The sequence below is a fragment of the Plenodomus lingam genome, assembly GCF_022343315.1.
Source record: "Plenodomus lingam strain CAN1 chromosome Unknown contig_7, whole genome shotgun sequence".
In the NCBI taxonomy this organism is placed as follows: domain Eukaryota; kingdom Fungi; phylum Ascomycota; class Dothideomycetes; order Pleosporales; family Leptosphaeriaceae; genus Plenodomus; species Plenodomus lingam.
In genome coordinates this window covers 304,390-326,676 of record NW_027093971.1, presented here as the reverse complement: position 1 = coordinate 326,676, position 22,287 = coordinate 304,390, and the positions used below count along the sequence as shown (strand labels likewise).

The following is a 22,287-nucleotide window of genomic DNA, read 5'->3' as shown; positions in this document are numbered from 1 at the left end:
TAGGGTTAGGTCTAAGTAATTTACCTACCTTAATAATATAGCCTAGGTAGCGTACCTCCTTAATACTAAAAGTTTATTTCTCTAAATCTAGGTATAGCCCTATTTCCTTTAATAATATAAGTATACGCTTTACTTTTTCTATATAGTTAAACTAGTCTTATCCTAAATAAATTAAGATATTATTAAGGTAGGCTATTATATATAATCTAAGTAACTCTATAAGTATAGTATTAATATATTATTAGAAAGTAGATAGCACACTACTAAGACTAAATAGATATACTAACTATTTATATAGCCTAAACTAGGTATAAAACGCTATTATAGACTTATAACCTTCTACTATTCTAACTTTATAAAAGGTAGTATAAATATCTACTTTTATAAACTATTTTACGCTATATAGTATATATAAAGTTTCCTTAATAAGTAGTAGTAGGTATTAGTCTAAGGTTATTATACTATAAAGTATCTAGTAATCTATATAAAGGCGCTAACTACCTAATAGCTTCTTTACTAGTAATACTAGAGCTCTAGCTATAGAAGAGCTTACTTAAATCTAGCCCTTATCTATTAATTTAGTAAGTTATATTCTTAGTTCTAGTAATTAGTTACGTAATATAGGGTCTAGGGGACCTTATAAGGGGTTAGGCTAGGTTCTATCTAGGAGAGTTATTAACTAAATATAGTAATCTATACTACCTTAATAAGGCAGCAAACTGCTTACTAACTCTTTGTTAAACAGGTCCTTAAACTCTTATAGTTCTAGTAGCAACTTTATCTTTCTAGTTTTATACTTAGGCTTATAGGGAACTATACTATTAGTAATATAGATAGTATATATATTAATAGGACTTCCCTTATTAACACTTCCTAGATATTTTATTAGGTATAAGTTATATATTACCTATAAAATATCTAGTATATTTATTATAAAAATTTATACCTATATATCTTCCTATTAGGGTCCTTAATTTAGCAACCCTGCTATAACTAAACCTAAGATAATAGAGATATAGGTAGGATATAGGCGTCTCCCGCTCTCTTATACTACTGTATTTCCTACCTTCCTAATTATTAATTTGCCTTATAGAATATCTATAATAACGCCCTCTCTATATAGCTATAGTCTACCTAGTATTAGTTAATAGGAGAGACTAGGTACTATATAGGCTAAAAGCTAAGACTACTAACTATCTAAATTATAGTCTAATACTACTAACTATAAAATTCTTATACCCTTAGTAATTCCCTAAGTATATTATAAGGGTTATAGGGGAATATCTATAAAGTTCCTACTAATCTATCTTACTAACTTTTCCTTAACTATACTAAAATACTAGCACCCTAAATTAACTATTGCTTATACATTCTCTACTCTACCTAGGAGGAGGGGAATAAAGAAAGGAGGATTATTTAACCTAGCCTTAATATCTAGGGGATACTTAATAGCCTCTACTATTAATAATTCCTCTATTATAGTATCCTCCTTATACCCCTAACTTAGCCTAAAGTTAGGGGTAGCTAGTTTCCTAAATTAGGGCTACTTGCTAATACTATAACTATCTTAACACCTACTAGTTGTAGTAATAGGGTATTAGGGCATACACGTATAAAATAACTGCCCTATCTATACTAGGTGTAGACCTTTACTAGTTTCTATATATTAAATAGGTCCTATAGGATCTAGTTAGGATATAATATTAGTAGTTTAGTAAGTATACTTAATAAGGCTACTACTTCTACTATATTTATATTACTATCCTAATCTAAGTTAGACTTCTACTAAGGTTCCTTAGACTTACTAGCCTAAAGAAAACCTAGTTCTATAGAGGCTATTTTAATATCTACTATAATTATCTTATATTCCTCTATAGCTATATTATAGTTTATTCTAGAAACTCCCCTATTAAGGGAAATAAAGCGTATATAACTATTAAGAGATTACTAAAGTTATAAAAGCTTCTATTTATTATTCTAGTATAAACCTCCTAACTATATAAGAAGCTATATAAAATTTATAAAGAACTCTATAAAAGGCTAATTTTAGCCCTAATATAAGTATTCTAATATAACTTAGGCGCACTCCTACCTATAATAGTTACTATAATAGAATACTAGGTAGTTAAGAAACCTACTTATATCCTAACGCTTATATATACTATCCTTAAAGTATAGTGCTATAGTATACTAGACTATAGGTAATAACTAGGACTAAATATATATAAACCTTACCTTCTTATCCCTAATAAAGACCTTGTCTACACGTAGTTTAAACTCTATAGTTATTTACTAGAAGGAGAAGTTTACCTTAGTGCTATTATATAGTAAGCTAACTAGAAAAGGTTTATAATATAAGGTAGGAGAGGGTAGAGGTAGTATATTATTAAACCTAGTAGGCTTAGAGGAGGGTTAGGATAGAATCTAATTATATATTTCCTTATTCTATTAATATAGTATAGCTATTATAGTAGAGTCTTAAGCCTATTATTCTATTAATCTATAGACCTGTTATATTAGCCTTTCTACTATATTAGGTTGCACCTAATTATTCTAAATATCTAGCGCGTTTATCTCTTATTACTATTATAGTATATTTAGAAGAAGATACTAAAATATTATAGACTAGCCTTAAGGGAGAATATAATAAGCGTTAATAATAGTATTTAGTATCTTAAAGGAGAGATAAGCCCTCTACGCCTTTTTATAGGTGTCTAGTGTGTTCGCTTAGTAGTGGTGTTAGACTTAGTCTATCTTGTATTAGACCTAGGCTTAGGTATAAGCCTAAGTCCTTTACAGATAGGATAGAGGTTTTATAGTATATTAGGATAATAAGTAGTAATTAAATATTAAATAAAATATTACTATATATATTAAATCTTATAGGTATTTATACTACTTATAATTATGTAATCTACCTAGCTTAGGCCACCCTAGCTTATGTTTAGGCCTCTAGGGCTGGTGGAGCCCTGCGTCTAAATAATTTTACCAAGATATTTTATTTTTAATTAGAAGTTTAAAATAGCCAAACTCCTAAATAAGGGAGGGATATAGTAGAGTATATAGGGAAACTATAGCTAAATAAGACTTAGGCACAAAAATAAAATATATATAGGAGACCTGAATAGTCTTTAGGATATTAATAATTAACACTCCTTTACCTCCCCCCCCCTCTCTTTCGCATCAAGCGCACATTGCCTTAGACGTGACGAACGCTCCACTACACTATGCTTGGGTCCCTTGGGCCGGCGGAGCCTCGCGTCCTAACATAATCACGTAATCTAACTGCCCTAGGCCACGTTGGCCCATGTCCTGACACATGCTACGCTAGTGCACCCATTGGATCCCACAAGTCCAACATCTTCGGCTTCTGCTCCAAGACCTTGCGCACTGTTGCGTTGACTACACTAGGATCCACGACTGCCTGATAAACAAACTCATCAAACCACTTGTCGCTCATAACGAAATAGCCCTTGTCGCCCACCCTGTCACTCCAGCTGTTCTCCACACGCCATCGTACAGGCTTACCCTCTACGACATGTACACCCGTCAACACCATCGCGTGCGTCATCTGACTTTCGCCCGTCATCAGACGCTCCGCCTTGCTAAGACCGAGTTTGATGTTAAAGCCGAGTTCATACTGGAATAGATCCGTGTCCATGATGCCCTTCGTAGAGTCCGAGTACTTTCCTACGTCTGAGCCGAAGAAGACGGGAATGCCGCGCTTAAGCATGGTAATGCAAGCGTCCTTGATGACTTTCATATTAACGTTGACGTAGGTGACTGGTCTGCCGTTCCAGACATTGCCCAGACGATTAACGCTGAGGAGGCGGTTGTAAGGGTTTCGAGGATCGTTAACGAGCGAGAAGAGGGAGTGCACATCTGTGCCTGATAGGGCACGTATGGTACGGTTGTCTGATAATTCCTTTGCAAAAGCTGTAGGGCGAGTACGGACGGTGCACAATGTGCCGTTCTGGTCATAATACTCCCAGGTAAATGCTTTATCTGGGGGAGGTGGCGGACCAAGCATAAGGGTGAGGATGAGGTGGATTTCTCGTAGCATCTTCTCCTTCTCGCTTGCGATGGTGGCTTTGATGCACTCTGGGGAATTGCGACTAGAGGTGATGGAGCGGAGACGGATAGCGTCTTCGCGGAGCTTGGTGGTGATGAGTCGGTCCATAGTCGAAGAGTTGGCGGCATTGTACGAGTCTGGATAGAGGGAGTGTGGCACGATACCGTACTTTTCCACGATATTTGCGACCATATCCCATTGACCCCCATCGCCTACTGGACTTGCTAGCAGTGCTTGAACAAGTCGACTGTCGATGTCTGCATCTTTGGTATCGATTATGCTCTCGAGAAAGTAGTTGGCCTTCTCCATCTTGTCCCAGTAGAATAGGTAGGACTGAGAGAGCTGAAACTCGGAGAGCTTGTACTTGTTCATAATGGCGATGCGAAATATGTTCGTAGCCGCGAAGAGCCAGCATCGGCCCGACGAGGCCTGGTTTGTGACCGGTGAGCCCTCAAGAGGAATCTTGATATTGAACTTCTGAGTATCGAAAATGGTCGCTGATCGGGAAGCAAGGACGGCGTTGGCGGGGTTCGAGCTGAGGGCTGCGAGCGCAAGACGGTTCTTAAAGCCAGGAACCATATCAGTACCGTACCATCAGATAGAAGCGGAGCGATGTTGTACCTTTGGATCTTCCATGAGCTCCTGTTCCCATTCCTGGACAATGGCCGCCGACACATCTTGTTGGTACTTGACATTCGGTGTGTACTTTGGGGCTTCACAGAAGTTCAGTCTGCATCTCGGTAGAGAGTGGGTACTATGTCTTTACATACGAGCTTCGCTACCAACAACCACGAAGCCATCCTTCTCATTCATAGTCGTCCGATCATTCCTGACTTGGAGAGCTTGGAGTCGCTCGATGAGCTTCTCATTGATGGCTGCATCAGAAGGTCTGGACTGGTTGGAGCCCATGTTTGCGATACAGGATGGTGTTTTGGAGTGATCAAGATAGTCTGGGAGAAGGTGTGGTACTGTGTGATGCGCGAATACGTGAAGCTGCCTACCCATACACGACAGCGTCAGCGTCGGAGTGGAGTAGAGTAGGTAGTATCAAAGCATCACGCGTCCATCATGGTGTCCACTCCTTATCGGCCTTATCATCGGCTCCATCGCGGGCACACGGTAGGTACAATACAATACAATACAATACAATACAATACAATACAATACAATACAATACAATACAATACAATACGCACGACATGGCTCTACACAGTACTGTCTCCCGTGCCAGCGGCCACCTGCAGCCCCACCAAGATGGATCAGATGTCTTTTTCCCCATGCCCACCCAGGCCTAACAGTACACATGTAGAGTGGGTAGGCTAGAGCTATAGTAGGTAGGTAGGGCAGCCAGAAACCTTCTCCATCCAACGGGCACGTTAACGGAGATTCTTGCGCCCCCACCTGGACGATCCTTCTGTTTTTGACCAGTACGTTATGTGCCCAGGCTGATCGGGCCTTGGACCCTGTCACGTGTTATCTGTCAACCCTCCAGTCTGACATGATTCCTGTGAATGTACACAGACAGTATATATGCTGACTGTTGGGCCCAACGCTTCCTGGCTTCTGTCTTCGTCGCACACCCGCAAGTCTATCATGATGTGCATATACGGGTATAGCTGAACGTGCAACTTCGCCACATAGGAAATGAGGATGCACAGGCCTATGCACTTAGCCGCGTTTCATACACGCTTTCAGGGCAGAGCATCTTCCCCTGAGTTCAAGATCTCGGCCGCACGGCGATCGTTAATCTAATCGAAAAGTTCTTTGCACTGACCTACTAACCTGCTGCCTGCTGCCAACAACCACTTGTTTATGGGAAACTTCTTTTCAGACATCCTTTTGTCATAGTAATTGACTCTACGCCCGTCTTCAACATGGCGCCACAACCGGTTCTTTGGAAAAAGCGAATCCTCGTGCCGTTTTGGATCGTGCGAGTACTTATCATGGTCTTGATCATAGCTGTATATGGTTGGACGCTGCGAGCGGTTGACGAGTACAAAGACATGATCAAGCCGGCCGTGGCGTAAGTCTATACAGCTTTGCGACACCATCATGCCAAGTCCCTCGCTGATACCGTGTAGAGCTGTTGTTGTCTTCATACTATTCATCGTCATCGTTCTCTTGATAGATATCCTTGCCATCGTTCTCTTCCTCCGCGATGCGCTCAAGCCGGCAACTTTTCTGATCATGAATTGCTTTCAAACAAGCTTTTGGGCGGCTGTTTTGATCATGGATTTCGTAGCCGTGGGAAGAGGCGCAAGCGCCGTAGGAATCGGCTTCAGCATCTTCGTCTTGTATGTTTAGCACAACTATGCTCTGCATTGGCATCAGACGCCTAACCTGTCACAGTCTTTCCTTTCTCGGTCTCCTCATATACTCGATCGTCGGCTACCAACGCGCGAAAAAAGCAGGCCAGCGAGGCCAGTATGCACCAGCCCTTAATCCCACACCGGCTGCTTATCCGACCGAGCTCCACGACGCACCGCCATACCAACAGAATACCGCCTACGTTTCGCCTACAAGCGGAGCTGCAGAACTCGAGAACCAGTACCTACCACCGTACCACGCAGGTGCGGCTGGAGACTACTACCAGCAGCAACCTGTTAAACCGGCCCATATCGTATAGTCTGGCCTCCCAAATCACGGTCAGAAATATGTCGTTCATTGACCCGGCGTTTGGGGCTTCTGGGCGCATCTCGAAGCCAACAGCGGACACACGGCGCATACACACCCGTTGCCCAGTCTGGCTGCTATTAAGCGCTTAGCTCCAACGGGCCATCGTGCAGGGTGCAGTCTAAGAATCAGCAGGGAGACTTTCTCCACGCCCTCACCTGCTGAATGTGGAGGCTTGGCGCAATGCAAGCTTCCATGCTTATTATATATATATATATATATATGCGCATATGGTGGCATGATTTCCAACGAACAAGTGGCAGGGCAGGCTGGTGGTCGGAGTGCCGGCCGGACGGCTAAGGATATCAGATGTGGAAGGTGGAAGGAGAAGGAGCCCGGATCTGAATGCAGTGCATAGGTGTTCGAATACCAAGTACCTACCCGGTAACGCCTTGCTCTGTGCGAGGTACTACAATACTGCACCTACTGTGTAGATACACGCCAGCAATTGAACGAAGACGTTGCATCTTCACACGTGCAAAATATGTTTCGGACACGCTTGCCTTGATTAGTCGTCTCTGCCGGGAGAATTTCACCCTTTCGGAGGCGAGGTGTTTCGGCATCGGACCCAACCACCATTCACAGTGCGAAAGCCGGCATCCGTTGCCTGAACGATCTAGTCGGCCTACAAATCAGATCATTGCAATCAACACGTTGCCGCTAAATATCCAAAAGCCTGCATGGATTTTTCCCAAACATCATGGTATGAGTGGAGCCTAAACAGGGTTCCGCAACGGCTCTTTTATTCAGGTGGTTTTGCATCTGAATAGTTATAACCGGCCTGATCCGCAGCTCAAAGGCTTGATTCAACCTGCTAGCACTTTGATCAAGTGTACAGTTCCTTTTGAGATTCCATCTCTCAGTCGCATTCGCTCGCATCATACAGCTCGCTCATTCAACATGCGAGCCAACCTGTTCTTTGTCGCTGCGGCCCTGCCCCTTACTCAAGGTGTTCGAATCGTCCAATCCAACGACGATGGATGGAGTGAGATCAACTTGAGGACCTTTTTCAATGCCTTGAGTGCTGCTGGCCAAGAAGTCATCCTTTCTGGCCCTGCAGAGAACCAGAGTGGCAAGGGTCAGTACCATGCAATCCAACTCCGGCCCATGTACACACTCTAACACCAACAGGGTCCTCTGATGCTCCCCCGAAGACTGTCGATTCAGATGGGTGTATTCATGCATCTTGCCCCGGTGGTAGCCCGGCAACAGGCTTCAACGCCAGCGACCCACGCCTCCATTACGTGAACAGCTTCCCCGTCACGGCTATCAAGCAAGGCATCGACGTTACTGCTCCTAAGCTCTGGAACGGAGCAAAGCCTGAACTCGCTCTCACGGGACCAAACGTAGGATCGAACGTCGCTGTACAGGTTCCCTTCTCCGGGACAGTTGGCGCCGCCACATATGCTGCCCACACTGCCAAAATCCCTGCTATTGCCTTTTCAGGCGTGAGTGGCGATCCAACTGGATGGAACGCGCCTACGCCTCTCTACAGCAAGGTCTACGCTGATCTTGCTCTGAACGTCACTAATACTATCATCAATTCCGGAAAGCCATATCTCCCAGATGATACCTATCTAAACGTCAATTTTCCTGAAGTCTCAGATAGCAGGTGCAATAAGGCGAGCGATTTCAAATACATCTTCACGCGAATCAACTCAGGCCTGCTGAGCTCACGTGATGCGGAATGGTGTGGCAGCACGCGTCTACCATGGGAGGCGGATGTCATAGTGCTCAGAGGAAGCAACTGTTACGTTACCATCAGTCCGGGCGACGCGTCTGACAAGACTACGGTCAATGACGCGGCTGTGCAGACACAGATTATCAATAAGTTGAAGCCAATTTTGTCATGCTTGTAATAGGCGAGATTCAAGACGGCGTACGAAGAGTTGGAAGCTTTACGGAGACGATGCACTGCATCGAATTAGGGCCTGATCGTGAGAGATCGTGTGAATATGATCACCATAATGAAACAACGAGCATCATGGTCAATTTAAAAATTTCCATCATTAATAAAATCCGTCGTGAAAATCAAACCATCACGCTCAAGAGACATCAGAAAAATGGAGAGACATCGGTATGACGTGCGTTGATGAGTCAGTAGGCAAGCGACTTAAATCAGTTCCTCCAACTACAAAGCTCATGGAGATGACACTCAAACACTAACTTGTCGAAACTCTGACAATGGAAACCACGGGTAGCAAAGTTAGCCTTGAGCTGTCCAAAATAACATGCACTGTAATTCAACCCGAAATCGTCGCCCCACCCACAGCTTCCGACAAGCCACTCCAACTCGCAGACCGCATGAAGCATTATGAAGCAGCTCTCGACTTCACCCTCCCTCCCTCTAGACCCACCCTGCTCCGACTTGACGGCCACTCGTTTTCAAAATTTACCAAGCATTTCTGTCGTCCATTCGACCAGCGCATTCACGACGCCATAACATCCACCTGCACAGATCTATTGGCCTTCTTCCCCCAAGCCACAGTCGCATACACGCAATCCGACGAAATCACCCTCGTCTTCCCCGCCGGCGTTCAAAGCTTCAACGAACGGGTTCAGAAATTAGCCGGTCTAGCAGCAAGCCTTTGTTCGGTCCGCTTCAATCATCATCTCACTGCAGCTCTGCATGCACAGCCCAACCCAGTTATCAAACCTTCTGCATACGAGACGCTGGGCACTGCTTGTTTCGATGCGCGATTCTTCACAGTACCGTCTATCGAAGAAGCAATGAATTGCATACTTTGGCGCTGCAGGAACGACGCGGTGAGGAACTCAGTGAGCGCATTCGCTCGCACAATGTACACGAGTGAGCAAATGCATGGAAAGCGGACTGGAGACTTGCTGGAGATGATGGAGAAAGAAAAGGGCGTCAAGTACGAGGATGCAGTACCCAAGTGGGCAATCGAGGGTAGTCTGGTGAAGAGAGAGCAATTCGAGCATCAAGGAGTCAACCCCAAGACTGGATTGTTAGAGAGGGCACTCAGGACGAGGACAAGGGTTGAGGACCGGGGTGTGACGGCGTTCTCGGAGGAGGGTTTGAGGCTGATCAGGGATAAGTACTGGACCTGAGCGTTCTCTTGGGGCGTGCATGATGGGCCGCATTGCCTGTGTTGTGGCTGTTGAGAGATTTGCGTCAAGCAATTTTGGAGACTTGGATCTTGGTGTTGTGCCTATTGAGCAGAGGCTACGCTCGCTCACTAGGTCATCAACACGATCGCACACTCAATACCCAATTCACAGCATATCTACCAGCTAGCTAGTCTTTAGTGAAAAGGCAAAAGTGGCTGCGTGAAACTTTCTTACTCCAGCCCTTTCATACGTCCACCTTTTTGCGGAACTCTTTCTCCGAACGCTCCAGGGGCCTTCGGTTTGAAGCTGATTAAGTAGCCCGAGTCAAGCCAGCAAATCGCATTCGTTAAATACGCGGCAACGAGTATTCTAATCTAAGCCATGCTTTAAAACACATAGATTCGCCTCACTCCGCTAGAGTGAATCCATAGTCTTGTGTAAAGGGATTAAAACGCCTGGTCTTTTCTCTCCCGTCACCCTGGCGCCTCAGCCCGCGTGTTCGTCCCATCCATTTCCATAACCCCACTCCTATCCTCCATCACCCCCGAACACATAGGCGCAAATGTCTTCGCTGGATTCATGCCTATAGTACTCCACTGCTGCCAGGCCTTGTCATCCGCTTCTGACCACCCACTAGGCGAGACTAACGGATTATACAGGGTCATTAAATCCTGCGTATGGTAGTACGAGTCGGAATGTGTCGACTTGGCCGCAGCTTGTATCTTGCTTTCTTTTACGAAACGACGGCGACGATGGACGAGAGAAATAGAAGAAGCGCGATGATGCTAAAGAAAGTGCACGCGCCAACCGTATAGCCGACTATAATCTCGATACTGGGTCTCGCAGCAGTATTTGCTGAGGTAGACTGTGATGACGTGAGTGTGGATGAGGGGTTCTTTGTTACGGTTACGGTTGTTGAATCGCCCGTTGAACTGGACTTTATGGAGCCTCCGCTACGATGCGCAGTGAGCTTGAAGGAGGAGTATCTGCAGCCGTGCTGTGTCATCACCGTTTTGCTGTATTGTATGAGGTATTGATAACATTGCTCTGATTCTGCGATAGTACATTTGGTGATTGCTGCGTTGGAGGTGCATGCAGCGTCTGTGCAAGAGGCTGACATGGCAGTGGATGGAACGCATGAGGTTGGAATGACACCGGAAGATAGAGCGTCCGCATTGCAGCAGCCGTGGACGCCAAGATAGGTATTTGTTGCGCAGGTTGCTGCCGTGTCCTGACATGTTATGGGGGGTTCTACAATTATTAGCAGACTATTATGTTCGTGTTAGAAACTCGAGGTATGGCATACGTGATAGCCCTGAGAGAAAAGCGCAGATTCTATCGCCTGAATATTCTGTCGCTTGACAGGTCCAAGACCATGTAGTTGTGGTGCTCTGGTAGGTGCTGGGCTCCTAATATCGACTGCAGGATTGTAGACTGTTGGTTGCGGTAACCCACATTGCAAGACAGCGGTTGTCGTGAAAACAAGTGCCAATATGGCACACGTTAGGTGTGAGGGGACCATCATTGTGCTTCCATCGGCGTAGAGAAAGGGACTCAGCGTATAATCGAACTCAGGTTGGAAAAAATCTTGAACATGACATCACAAAGAAATGCGATAATCACCAATTCAAAGCCAGTGAAGAGATCGCTACGCAATTCGGTGGTGTAAGAACTCAGATCCGACAGCGTGGTTGAGCAGATCAAGCTTCCCCAACACAGAAGGAAGGGTAAGCCTAAAGCTCCCTGGCAATGACCGTTCGAAGTCCTAAAATTCGATTTCCCTCTTTATCGACACCGTTGCATTGTACACAGCAAGGTCATGCGGGTGAGCTAACGTGGACCAAGGAAGAAAATAGATCCAGCTGTGGCCGAATCCTAGTCGCCGTAAGTGGAAATACTTGCAGTTCTCCGCCCTGTATTGCAACTTCACAGGATCGGGACCACTGTAAGGGGGCTGCAACGCCGCCGGGTACGCCAACGGCTGTCAGAAGAAATGGGAGTGACCCATTCAGGAATAGTGTTGTGTAAAGTGATTGGGCTTGGCATGCATGTGGCGTTTTTGCATAGGTCATAAACATAGCCAAAAGCTTGAGCCTATCCGGCCTACGATGCGCCATGATTAGATATTACTGCTCTAATTCCCAGCATCGATGGTCTGTCTCAATTGGGCGCCAAGATTGTCAGAGGCCAATATTTGGAATCGAGGGAGGCTGAAACGCGCAAAGATGTGTTTCTCCACAACATGCACATGGGATGACATGCAGACACTGCCTTGTTTGGCAGACTTCTCCATTGGAGGGCGTTTGGCAGGCCAAAGGATCTAGTAAAGATGGCTGGTTGCTCGATGTTTGTACGCAATGAGACACGATTGCTTGAGCATTTGTAGATTCGTCATGCACCTTTGTTTTCGGCAGGAATGGATGCCTGTCTGAGAAGATTATTGAAGATGATCAACGCCGCCTATGGTCGCAGTCTCGGAGGTATATCGTAGGACTGTAGGGTATATGTGTAATGTACATTCGCATCGCAGCATGTCATTCTAGTGTCTAGTCCCGCTTGTGAGGACCGACAATCTTAGGGTACATTCTCGATAGGTGGTAGTTGATGTTGTTCTTCTTTTGGTTTGCATTGCGCTGAAGACTAGTCAGAGACATGGCGGTATGGCAAGTATTCGGCAGACATACTGGTGCATCCATGCATAGTCGCAGCTTCTGCTCAAGCTGTGCACAGCCCGTAACGCTGTATCCTGAAGAAGCCCAACAACCTGCAAGATCCACCAAGTCAGCCATTGAGATCTCGTGCACAGGTGGCTTCTTCCTTGAGTCCTTCCGTCCTTGCTTCTTTCACCTACCTAAAACCGAGGACATTGCACCCAGGCATGGATTCGTCTCTGGCTTGTTTGGTCGACGAACGCGGAGTTTCGGGAGGGGTGGCAGTGGCCGGTGCGTGACCGACTGAACGGCGGTGCCCTGGGGCTTTGGGACCATTTTGACACTGTATACAGAAGGGTTTCAGGCTGGAGGAGGAGGAGGAGGAGGAGAAGGTGGCTGGTGGTGATAGAGATGGTGGTGTGGCTGCGATAGTTCCCCTACGCAACCAAAACTTTCCAAGCCTCCAACTTGCCAAGCCCTCACCTCCCGGCCTCGGTCCCGAGCGTGCACGAACCCGCACTGAAGACAAGGGAACCGACCCCCTGCTAGCGTGACTTGCCCTGTTGTTTTGATCATGGCGCACCTGCCTAACAACCAGAACAACATCAGCAGCAAATAATCAGGATTCACGACAGCCTCATGTTGCTGCAACATTGATATACTTAGTCATCGCATTCTATTCTTTGATACCAGCGCCACCATGCTGCCTTTGCCACGCAAGACGAGGCACACAGCTTCCACCACAACAATAACAAGACCAACCACCACCACAACAACCGCCTTCAACCAGACATGGGACGACAAGGATGCGACCTCTTTCGATCCCACCGCGCTACCTGTCGCCAAAATCCCACGTGGCTGGGAGCGCAAACCCCAAATCTCAAAAGTCGGTCAGGGCAAGGAAAAGAAGATCTGGAGAAGGCACGGCCTAAGGTCGCGTGCCTCGGATGCGCTCCCAGACCAGGAGGCCGAGGCCGAGGAACAAGATGCACTATCAAGACCGGTCAAGAGACGACAACATATGAGTCCCAAGGCTATGGAGAAGACCAAGGCTGTACTCAATGGCACCAAGCGCGCGTTCAAGGCGACGCGCTGGGACCGAAGGAAGAGTGTCCTGCCTAGTCCGTCCCTCACTAGAAGCGCCACACGACAGGCAAACTAACATCGTACCTAGGGAAGAGACCTATGCGCGCCCAAAGCATGGAACTGGCCACCGGAACTGGCAACGATGACAGTCACCATCACCATGTGGATGAAGAACAAGACAATTCTACCGAGATCAACATGTCCCCAACAAGATACGACATTGAAAAGGCCTTGGTTTCCGTACCAGAAGTGGACAATGGAAAAGGCACATTTCCCTTGACTATGGACGCGGCAGAACCTGGGGGCCTGTCAGACTACGAGAGTACGCACGAGCGAGAAGAAGAGACCAGCACAAGGGATTCTACGCCCACAGAAGCCGCTATGCTTGCCGACTTCTTCCGCTCGCCAGCTAAGAGCCCCTCCACTACTCACATTGCATCTTGCAAGAATATATTTTATCCCCAATTACCACTCGATGGCGACCCCACTACGAGACCGAATGCTTCGAGCAATACCGTCAGTGAATTTGAAGCAAGAGCGGCGGCAGGACGTAACCTTGCTGATGACTCTCACACAGAGAGTCTGGTCTTCTCCGATGCTATTCTCGAAAGTGTTGAAGTCGAGGCTCGCAGCCACGTGCATGTCGCATACCCACCTTTGCCTACAGAAGCTGTTCTTCAAGTGGATGCCGATGGTGAGCTCAGTGACACCGAAATGTCTGACTCTGTTGCGACACCTCATGTAGATGAGGATTCACTTGAAATGGAGTCATCTGGAGAGGAGTTGTCGGCCGAGGGCGACGAAGACTTCACTGAAGCTTCTTTGCAGTTGGATATCCAACGACAGTGCGATGAGCAATCGTCACCACCAGACCAGGAGATACACGCTGGCAAAGCAGGAACCAAACCAAAAGACACCACTTCTACCACCTCGGAGCCACATGCAGAGTTTGGTGCCGTGGCGGACACTGAGACGCAGGAAGTCAAAGGCCACGGAGAGTTGCTAGACAATGCGAACACTGAACTCTTGTCACAATTGTCTCAAAAAGATCATCACCAGAATTCTGCAGAACTCGGGAAGGACGACATCACAAACGGTCTCACACTCTCCTTCACACCGGCAATGTCTACATCAATCCAGCCAACACCGCGCAAACTATACTCACCCCCACCACCGTCCCGTGCTGAGTCCGGCCTAGACGACGTTACTATGACCATTGCTATTGACGATGATACAGCCATCCTCAAGGACTTCCTCACTCGCGCTGCCGCAAGTAAGGCCGAGAAAGCGGCCACACATCGACGAGAATCACTGCAGAACCGTCGTGATTCGGATGTCATCCGCAACGCTCTGGCCTCACCACGGAAGGCACTTGAGGATAAGGACCCTAATTCACCTTCCAAGTTCGATGGTGAGCTCACTACGGATCTATCTCAGACATTTTCATTCAGCATTCCCGATGGTGCTGAGTTGTCACCCGTCCCTCATCCTGCAGACGATCCAGGCTCACCGGAAGAGAAATCGCAGCATGGTTCCACCAGACGTTCCTCAAGGGCGAAGAAGTCGCGACTACCAGCGCCAGCGTCTACATCCGCCACTGCATCTAACCAACAGCAAACTTCCAAGATCAACATACGCCGCGCTGATGGTGCAGAAGTCGTTGTCTTAAAGAAGTCAGATGCGCAGGAGCTTGCTACGTTGACCCGAGCCAACACGCGTAAGAATAAACAAGGCGCTTTTGGTGTCACAGTCCGACTTTTCAAGCTCGCTGCCGACGCTACAAGTCTTCCTCCCATCGACGACACAACAAAAGAAATCATCATAGGAAAGAACGTACGATGGGATGAGACATTAGCCTACTACCAGGAAAGTCCCGAGACGCTTGCTGAGGCAGAGAGTCTAGCTACACCGGATGAACTCAGCATGGACCCAGCTTCCACCACGCCGAGGACGAAGAGGAGCAAAGTCGACAAAAATGCGCCGCCAAAGGCCAGGCGCGTTAGGACAGTGAATGGGACGCCTGGAAAGGGTCTCTTGACACCTGCCAGTATTTTGCCAGAAGCAGTGCAGGAGGAGAAAGAGAAAGCAGCGCAGAAAAAGAGCGCGCTCCCAGCACAGCCTCAACAACTTCCCCGACCCAAAGCAAGCAAGATTAAGAGAATGCCTGTCGCATCTAATTTGACAGAGGGCAAGTTGCCGCACCTCGATGTCGCGCCTGTGGGTGTATCGGTGACGGCGACGGCGACGGCGTCCCGTAAGAGCAGACTTGCGGCGCCGAAGAAGGTCGTGCTGCCCCAGACGGCTGCTTTGTCTTCGGGATTGTTGGAGGGAAAGGAAAATGCGCTGCGTATGGCCCTCGGCGATGCTACGCCTAAGAAAGGCATTCCTGCGCCTAAAGTGATGGTGCCTTCGACTGTGGTGGCAGGTACGAGTATGGAGAGTGCGCTACCGAGACGAAGAGGTCGCAAGTATGGAGTTGGGGCCTAGAGTGATGTGGGAGATGGGACGAGTGCGTCGTGTGCGTGTGTGAATCTTCGCTTTGACGAAGACGTTAAGAAGTCACGTTGTTGCCACTCATATCTTCGACGGCGTTTTATACCTCTTGATTTTGGCCATTTGGTTTAGGCATTTTGGACGGCGTGATAGGGCATATTGCTACTACATCCTTGGTCTCCGAGGGGCATTATGGCACAGTATTACACTTTTTGTCTAGCCCTTTTACATGAGTACGCTCAGCAGAATTCTGCTGCATTCCTCCATCCTCTATTTCCCATGGCCCATTTCCCTTGCTTCTTTCTGGAGTTGATCTAAACACTAAGTTCAGCTACCCCCGCCTTCTCAATATACCCCTTGTAAGGCTTCAATTTCTCCTCCACAATCTTCCCAAACTTCTCCACAATCTCAGCGCTACGTCCCGTGTAGAGCCCCGCATCCAGCATGTCGTTTAAATCTCCCCAAATAGGTTTAAAAAACTCCGTTTGACGAATCCTCTCCACAAGATCATTACTCTTGCCCTCGTGCTTCACTTGTGCGCCGGCTTCGTGTGAGAGCACCCGAATCTGCTCGTGGGCTTCTTGGCGCGATTCGCCTTTTGCAACTAGCTTCATGATGATACTTTCTGTAATCATAAAGGGAAGTTCTTCCTGGACTCGCGCATCGATGCGTTTGGGGTAGACGACGAGGCCGGATGTGACATTGTCAAGGGACAACAAGATGGCGTCGGCAAGCAGGAACATTTCGGGAATGTCGATACGACGGATTGCGCTGTCGTCGAGGGTACGCTCCATCCACTGGTCGGAGAGGGTGTTTGCAAAACTCGCAGGCTTGGACAGAAGTTCGCGGGATAGCGAGTAGATGCGTTCGCTGCGCATGGGATTGCGCTTGTATGCCATTGCTGAGCTTCCGATTTGGTCTTTTTCAAACGGCTCTTCGAGTTCTTTCCAGGCAGCGAGATGCCTGATGTCGCCAGTGATCTTTTGGGCAGAGGCACCGAGACCAGCAATGGCGTTGGAGATGATGAGGTCGACTTTGCGCGTGTACGTCTGTGTGGAGACGGGGTAGCAGGATGGGAAGCCGGCCTTTTTGCAGAGCAACTCGTTCAGCTGGTCGCACTTGGCACTGTTGTTGTTGAAGATTTCCAGGAAACTGGCTTGTGTGCCGGTGGTACCCTGGGCGCCGCGGAATTGCATACCAGCGCGGACATGCTCGAGGGCGTCGAGATCGAAGAGGAGGTCCTGTGCCCATTGGGCGGCCCGCTTGCCGACCGTGATGAGCTGGGCGGGTTGGAGGTGGGTGTAGGCGAGCGTAGGGAGGGACTTGTACTTGTCCGCAAAGTGGGAGAGGTTGGAGATGACTTTGGCGAGTTTGGGAAGGAGCAGGTCGAGGGCATCGCGCATAAGGATGAGCTCGGCGTTGTCGGTCACGTAGCACGAGGTTGCCTAGGTACAGTTGTTATCTCTTTTTGCCTTATATACCCATCTCCAAACAGGGAATCTGGCATACTCCATAATGTATAATCCCCGCCGCCTGGGGCGCGACCTCTCCAAAGGCATGCACATGTGCCATCACATCGTGTCTCCTCTTCTTCTCCTCGACCCTTGCAACCTCGAAGTCGCTATCTGTCACCATCAAATGGCTCCTCATCTGTTCAATCGCCTCATCACTGATATTCTCAATGCCAAGCTCCTTTTCCGCTTCCGCAAGGAAAAGCCACAGTTTGCGCCAGGTCGAGTGACGCGAACGCTGGGAGAAGAGCTGTGACATCTCCGCGCTGCAATACCGGCCTGTGAGCGATGTCTGGTAGGAATCGAAGATGGTTGCGCCATTTCTGGATTTGGTCGCGCTGATTTGCGATTGTATGTCCAGCGCCGAATCGGTGGTGGTGTTGGTCATTTTGGCGGCGAGGGGTTGGCGGAGTATGTGAGGGATGGACTGGAAGTATAGATAGTACCAGTCCAGTAAGCAATTGGGGTAGGAGGTAGTCTGCAACAACACCAACAACAATGGCCTTTCGATTGAGCAGATGATCAAGTTTCGCCAAGGTCGTGAAGAGGAGGATTGATTGCATCTACCTATCCGGCAACAGACGTGCTAGAGTATTATTTCCTGAGCGATAGCCGCGCTTGTCTAGCTCGGCCAATAAGTTTACCGGTACCAAGTGACGTGGGGTTCACACGTTCCCACCTTTTTTTTTTCCTTTTTTTTTTCTTGTTTTCAGTCGTCCTCATCGACGAATCCCTCCAGCCCCGCTAAAAGAAAAAACCCCCCCACGTTTAGCTCCATGCATAGTGGGCGCCGCCCGCGCGTGAACGAGGGGGGGGGGTGGGGGTGCGGGTGGGATGGGCGGGGATGGGCGGGCCTCTTTGCACCAAGGCCAACCCGCCCACGTCTACTACCTACCCTCAACACATACCGGTATGGCTTCTCGATTTCGCCCTGTCACAGCGGCCAATCCGTTTTCCGTGTTGAAGAAATGCAAAGAAACCATCCACTGTTGTCGGACCAGACGATGTTTATCCGCGGCTTCATCAAACTCTCTTTCCTGTGGAGCGTGCTCAAGCATGGCCTGGATAGCCATTCATGGCTGTCCAGTAGAGCCACGGAAATCCACCATGCACATACCACGTATACTTCAAGTCTTATCGGCCTGAAATTTTCCGGAGAACGTCGAACGTGTTCACACACGAAGCATCCTTGCATCTCAACCCTCGTCATTGTTCCTTGTTTACCCGACATGGCGACCTTCACAATTCGAGTGCGCCATAGTCTTTTATAATTTGCATCCCAGTAGTCTGATCACTCCGATGCCATGTATATTGATCAAAACGCGCCAACTGTCCCGTAAGGATATCCGAGGATCCGCTTGCGGCACAAAACCATAGAAAAGACATGCAGGCGGCTCTGCTCGTATCCTCTGTCAACACTCTGCCAGTGCCGAGGCTTTGCTCTACAATGCTGGTCCCTTCCAGACGTCCCTATTGATTTTGAACAAATTACTTTGTTTATGAGGAAGGCTGATTTCGCGCTCCTTGTAGAAGCCCGCTTCTTGCAGGTAGTTTGCGAGTCTGTATGCTGTTAGAAGCACGCCCAACCAAGGTGCGGGGGTAAAGATACTTTTCATTGTCGACTCTAGGCTCAAGCATCACCCTTTCGGTTCTGTTGTCTGCCAGCCAGCAGTAATGCACAAGTGCACTGAGCCAGATTTTGACTCTGTGTGCCCCTCTGAATTCTTGCTCGCCAACGAGACAATGAAACCCACGATCGTAGTCGCTGACCATGGGCAAGTACTTCCCCAAATTATCTTCCTTGACCCAGTATATCTCAAAGTAGCCAAACGGCTTGCCATCCCAACACCCTATGACGGGAAAAGAATTCTTGGACCGAAGGCCGTTACGAAGAAACTCTTCTTGGTGTTCAATGGGTCCCGCCTCGCCCCAAAAGTGCGATACACGAGCATCGTTCATCCACTTGTGAAGGTACTGGGAATCAGACATTTCAACGTTTACAGAGTCCACGGTCGCGTCGATGGAATCGGACACGGATATGGCACTGTTGCGGTTAGGGGTCGACACGCCTGCCGAGGTAGGGCCACGGTGACGAAGCGCTTTTGAAGAGCAGGACGCGACCCGGAAAGATAGGTATTGTCCAACACTGGGAATATATCTCGTGTAGAAGATTTCGCCTTGTCGCGGTGGCTTGGGCCGTATCGGGTGTCGCACATGGTTTGTGAAGACGTATTGGGCGGGCGGAGGTGGGTAATACGTCGGTAGGTGAGAGCTCGAATGGAATGGCCCAGGCGCCGAGGGTGACCATAGACCTGGGGAAGCTTGATCGATTTGCTGTTCTTTACGAGGCTCATGTGTAGCGGTTGGCGATGATGGTCGTGAGGGGTATGGTGAGCCGGATGGAAAAGGCGAGTTCGACAGGGGTGACAGTGTGAAGAGGTAGATTCTGGGGTCGAGTTGCCAAAACGTCCTCCGACTCACAAACATTCTCGTCCAACCATCTGGGCAGCTGTCCTCTTGTGCACACCCCACCGTCGAGTCTTCGGAGGCGACCAAGCCCATGCGCTCCAACTTTGGCAATACGACCTTGCCCTTGAAGATGCCTTCCCTGTTGATGTTTATCCTCCACTCTCCCTTTGGCTTCCCTGGCTCAGCTGTATTTTGCGAGATGGAGTTTGTGATTTGAAGCGTAGGTTCAGGCTGATGAAAGTACCAATACAGCGTGGCCCAGAGCATCATGGCGATCTGGCGGGTGGGCGAGGCAGCCGCCTTGAACTCACTACTGTTCGGATTGGAGATGGAGGAAATGTAGAGATGGTCGCCCTTGAGAGTCGGCCTCCTGAATCGATGCACATTGCGAGGTGGGAAACTGTCCTTCTCTTCTCCTTCCTTCTGTTGGTCGCCCTGCTGCTCGTAGTCCAGGTCATCCTCCGAGTTCAGGACAATGGTCCAACCAGTGGGAAACGGTGAGTTTGCGTGTGCGGAATCACTCGACTTGAAGAAGAGACCGCCAAAGACGGGGCTGACGGTTAGGTTCTGGCCATTGGGCAGGTGTACAATGTTTGTCGGGGCCATGGTGACTGATGGCGGGGTACCGGTACCGTAGTAGCTTTGAGCTCTGCGACGGAACGAGGACTGCTCTGCAGACATGAAAGAATCAAGTCTAGGGCACAACCCGTATTCAAATCTTGCTTAGCGTAGACGGCTGATGCTAGGGGCAAGACAGCATCTACTTGTCACCAGCTCATCGCGTGAGAGGGCTTCAACAAAGACTAAGTGTCAAACTGGGTCATCAAGGCACGCGAACAGGCAGAGATTGTTTTTTGTTTTTTGTTTTTTGCCCAGACATCGTGCCTGACTGCGTGTGGAGTGTCCGAGTTTGGCCGTCGAGTGCGGGACAATTCGCGGGGCATCTACAGTGGGTAGGTACCGGCATGTACCCATATGTCCATCGCCTCTCATCTCTTTGCCTACCTGCAAAGTACCGGTACAGTACTGTGTGTAGAGTACAGAGACTGCATAGCTGTCGGATGTGATGTTCATGTTCCCTTTGTGGCCATCATTGGATCACTAGAGGGGCGGGGTCACAAAAACGTCCACGGGTGGGCGGAGGGAAGCTTGGACGGGAAGCTCGGCGTTCGCTGATTCGAGCTTCGAACATGACGAAAGAGTTGCGATGATCATCAGAACAGGTCCAGGAATCCTCTCCCATCTAGAAGCTACCAGTTCCTCTCTTCTCTTCCTTCATCTGCTTCTCCTACCAAACACCGTCCAACCCCAATTGAACTACCGTACACCACCCTCGGAACGCAAACACGGCCATCATGAACTCTACCCTGCTTCGCTCACCTGCCCTGCGCGCGGCCACGAGAGCCACTGCGCCTCAGATGTCTCGCGCCCGTCTCGTTGGCACCACATTTGTTCGGGGAAAGGCGACTCTGCCTGATCTGCCGTGTAAGCCACGTCTTCGCCTCCTATAGCCCATGCAATCTCCCCAAGTCTTCTGACCCTCCCTTCCAGACGACTATGGCGCCCTCGAGCCCTCCATCTCGGGTAAGATCATGGAACTCCACCACAAGAACCACCACAACACCTATGTAACCTCGTTCAACAACTTCTCCGAGCAACTCGCCGAAGCAAAGGCCAAATCAGACATCAAGGCCCAAATCGCACTCCAGCCCGCCATCAACTTCCACGGCGGCGGCCACATCAACCACTCGCTCTTCTGGGAGAACTTGGCACCCACCTCCAAGGGCGGCGGTGAGCCTCCCTCGGGCCCGCTCGCCAAGGCCATCAACGACAGTTACGGCACCCTCGATGCATTCACTGACAAGTTCAACACGGCACTAGCCGGGATTCAAGGCAGCGGATGGGCGTGGTTGGTCCAGGATGTGCAGACAGGAAGCTTGCAGATCAGGACATATGCGAACCAGGATCCTGTGGTCGGACAGTTCAGGCCCATCTTGGGAGTGGATGCATGGGAGCACGCGTACTACTTGGACTACCAGAACAGGAAGGCCGAGTACTTCAAGGCGATTTGGAAGGTCATCAACTGGAAGGCGGCGGAGAAGCGCTTCCAGTAGTTCTTAATACATAACGGTCTTACAGTATTGTAGCACTTCGACCCAACGAATGAAATCCTGGCAGCCAAGTTCAAGCAGTATATGATAAGACCGCAAAGCAGTCAGCGACGCAGCGACACAACTTGAACAGGCTTTCCTTCTACGAG

General features: G+C 48.7%; 11 protein-coding genes across 11 annotated transcripts; 5 read left to right on the top strand and 6 right to left on the bottom strand.

The window, feature by feature from the left end:
- Positions 1 to 3,104: 3,104 nt before the first annotated feature.
- Positions 3,105 to 5,199, bottom strand: IAQ61_009961 (uncharacterized protein). The gene is made up of 3 exons (XM_003837727.2): positions 4,843 to 5,199; positions 4,694 to 4,785; positions 3,105 to 4,633 (listed from the first exon to the last, which is right to left on the bottom strand). The coding sequence occupies exons 1-3, from the start codon at positions 5,075 to 5,077 to the stop codon at positions 3,323 to 3,325; spliced, it is 1,638 nt and encodes a 545-aa protein (XP_003837775.2). The 5' UTR covers positions 5,078 to 5,199; the 3' UTR covers positions 3,105 to 3,322.
- A 747-nt stretch (positions 5,200 to 5,946) lies between these two features.
- On the top strand, positions 5,947 to 6,698 carry IAQ61_009960 (uncharacterized protein; the record flags this gene model as incomplete). The annotated part of the gene is made up of 3 exons (XM_003837728.2): positions 5,947 to 6,095; positions 6,154 to 6,366; positions 6,422 to 6,698. The coding sequence occupies 3 exons, from the start codon at positions 5,947 to 5,949 to the stop codon at positions 6,696 to 6,698; spliced, it is 639 nt and encodes a 212-aa protein (XP_003837776.2).
- A 947-nt stretch (positions 6,699 to 7,645) lies between these two features.
- IAQ61_009959 (uncharacterized protein) lies at positions 7,646 to 8,604 on the top strand (the record flags this gene model as incomplete). The annotated part of the gene is made up of 2 exons (XM_003837729.2): positions 7,646 to 7,823; positions 7,877 to 8,604. The coding sequence occupies 2 exons, from the start codon at positions 7,646 to 7,648 to the stop codon at positions 8,602 to 8,604; spliced, it is 906 nt and encodes a 301-aa protein (XP_003837777.2).
- Positions 8,605 to 8,929: 325 nt separating this feature from the next.
- Positions 8,930 to 9,817, top strand: IAQ61_009958 (uncharacterized protein; the record flags this gene model as incomplete). Its single annotated transcript, XM_003837730.1, has 1 exon — positions 8,930 to 9,817. One exon carries the CDS (start codon positions 8,930 to 8,932, stop codon positions 9,815 to 9,817), a length of 888 nt encoding a protein of 295 aa, XP_003837778.1.
- A 1,239-nt stretch (positions 9,818 to 11,056) lies between these two features.
- On the bottom strand, positions 11,057 to 11,342 carry IAQ61_009957 (uncharacterized protein; the record flags this gene model as incomplete). Its single annotated transcript, XM_066098602.1, has 2 exons — positions 11,057 to 11,068; positions 11,124 to 11,342. The coding sequence occupies 2 exons, from the start codon at positions 11,340 to 11,342 to the stop codon at positions 11,057 to 11,059; spliced, it is 231 nt and encodes a 76-aa protein (XP_065951429.1).
- Positions 11,343 to 12,363: 1,021 nt separating this feature from the next.
- Positions 12,364 to 12,606, bottom strand: IAQ61_009956 (uncharacterized protein; the record flags this gene model as incomplete). The annotated part of the gene is made up of 2 exons (XM_066098601.1): positions 12,364 to 12,450; positions 12,502 to 12,606. The coding sequence occupies 2 exons, from the start codon at positions 12,604 to 12,606 to the stop codon at positions 12,364 to 12,366; spliced, it is 192 nt and encodes a 63-aa protein (XP_065951428.1).
- Positions 12,607 to 12,664: 58 nt separating this feature from the next.
- Positions 12,665 to 13,044, bottom strand: IAQ61_009955 (uncharacterized protein; the record flags this gene model as incomplete). The annotated part of the gene is made up of 2 exons (XM_066098600.1): positions 12,665 to 12,905; positions 13,004 to 13,044. 2 exons carry the CDS (start codon positions 13,042 to 13,044, stop codon positions 12,665 to 12,667), a joined length of 282 nt encoding a protein of 93 aa, XP_065951427.1.
- A 124-nt stretch (positions 13,045 to 13,168) lies between these two features.
- Positions 13,169 to 16,041, top strand: IAQ61_009954 (uncharacterized protein; the record flags this gene model as incomplete). Its single annotated transcript, XM_003837732.2, has 2 exons — positions 13,169 to 13,589; positions 13,643 to 16,041. 2 exons carry the CDS (start codon positions 13,169 to 13,171, stop codon positions 16,039 to 16,041), a joined length of 2,820 nt encoding a protein of 939 aa, XP_003837780.2.
- Positions 16,042 to 16,361: 320 nt separating this feature from the next.
- Positions 16,362 to 17,946, bottom strand: IAQ61_009953 (uncharacterized protein; the record flags this gene model as incomplete). The annotated part of the gene is made up of 2 exons (XM_003837733.2): positions 16,362 to 17,492; positions 17,557 to 17,946. 2 exons carry the CDS (start codon positions 17,944 to 17,946, stop codon positions 16,362 to 16,364), a joined length of 1,521 nt encoding a protein of 506 aa, XP_003837781.2.
- A 1,109-nt stretch (positions 17,947 to 19,055) lies between these two features.
- On the bottom strand, positions 19,056 to 20,708 carry IAQ61_009952 (uncharacterized protein; the record flags this gene model as incomplete). Its single annotated transcript, XM_066098599.1, has 1 exon — positions 19,056 to 20,708. One exon carries the CDS (start codon positions 20,706 to 20,708, stop codon positions 19,056 to 19,058), a length of 1,653 nt encoding a protein of 550 aa, XP_065951426.1.
- Positions 20,709 to 21,382: 674 nt separating this feature from the next.
- On the top strand, positions 21,383 to 22,141 carry IAQ61_009951 (uncharacterized protein; the record flags this gene model as incomplete). Its single annotated transcript, XM_003837736.1, has 2 exons — positions 21,383 to 21,512; positions 21,579 to 22,141. The coding sequence occupies 2 exons, from the start codon at positions 21,383 to 21,385 to the stop codon at positions 22,139 to 22,141; spliced, it is 693 nt and encodes a 230-aa protein (XP_003837784.1).
- Between the last annotated feature and the right edge of the window lie 146 nt (positions 22,142 to 22,287).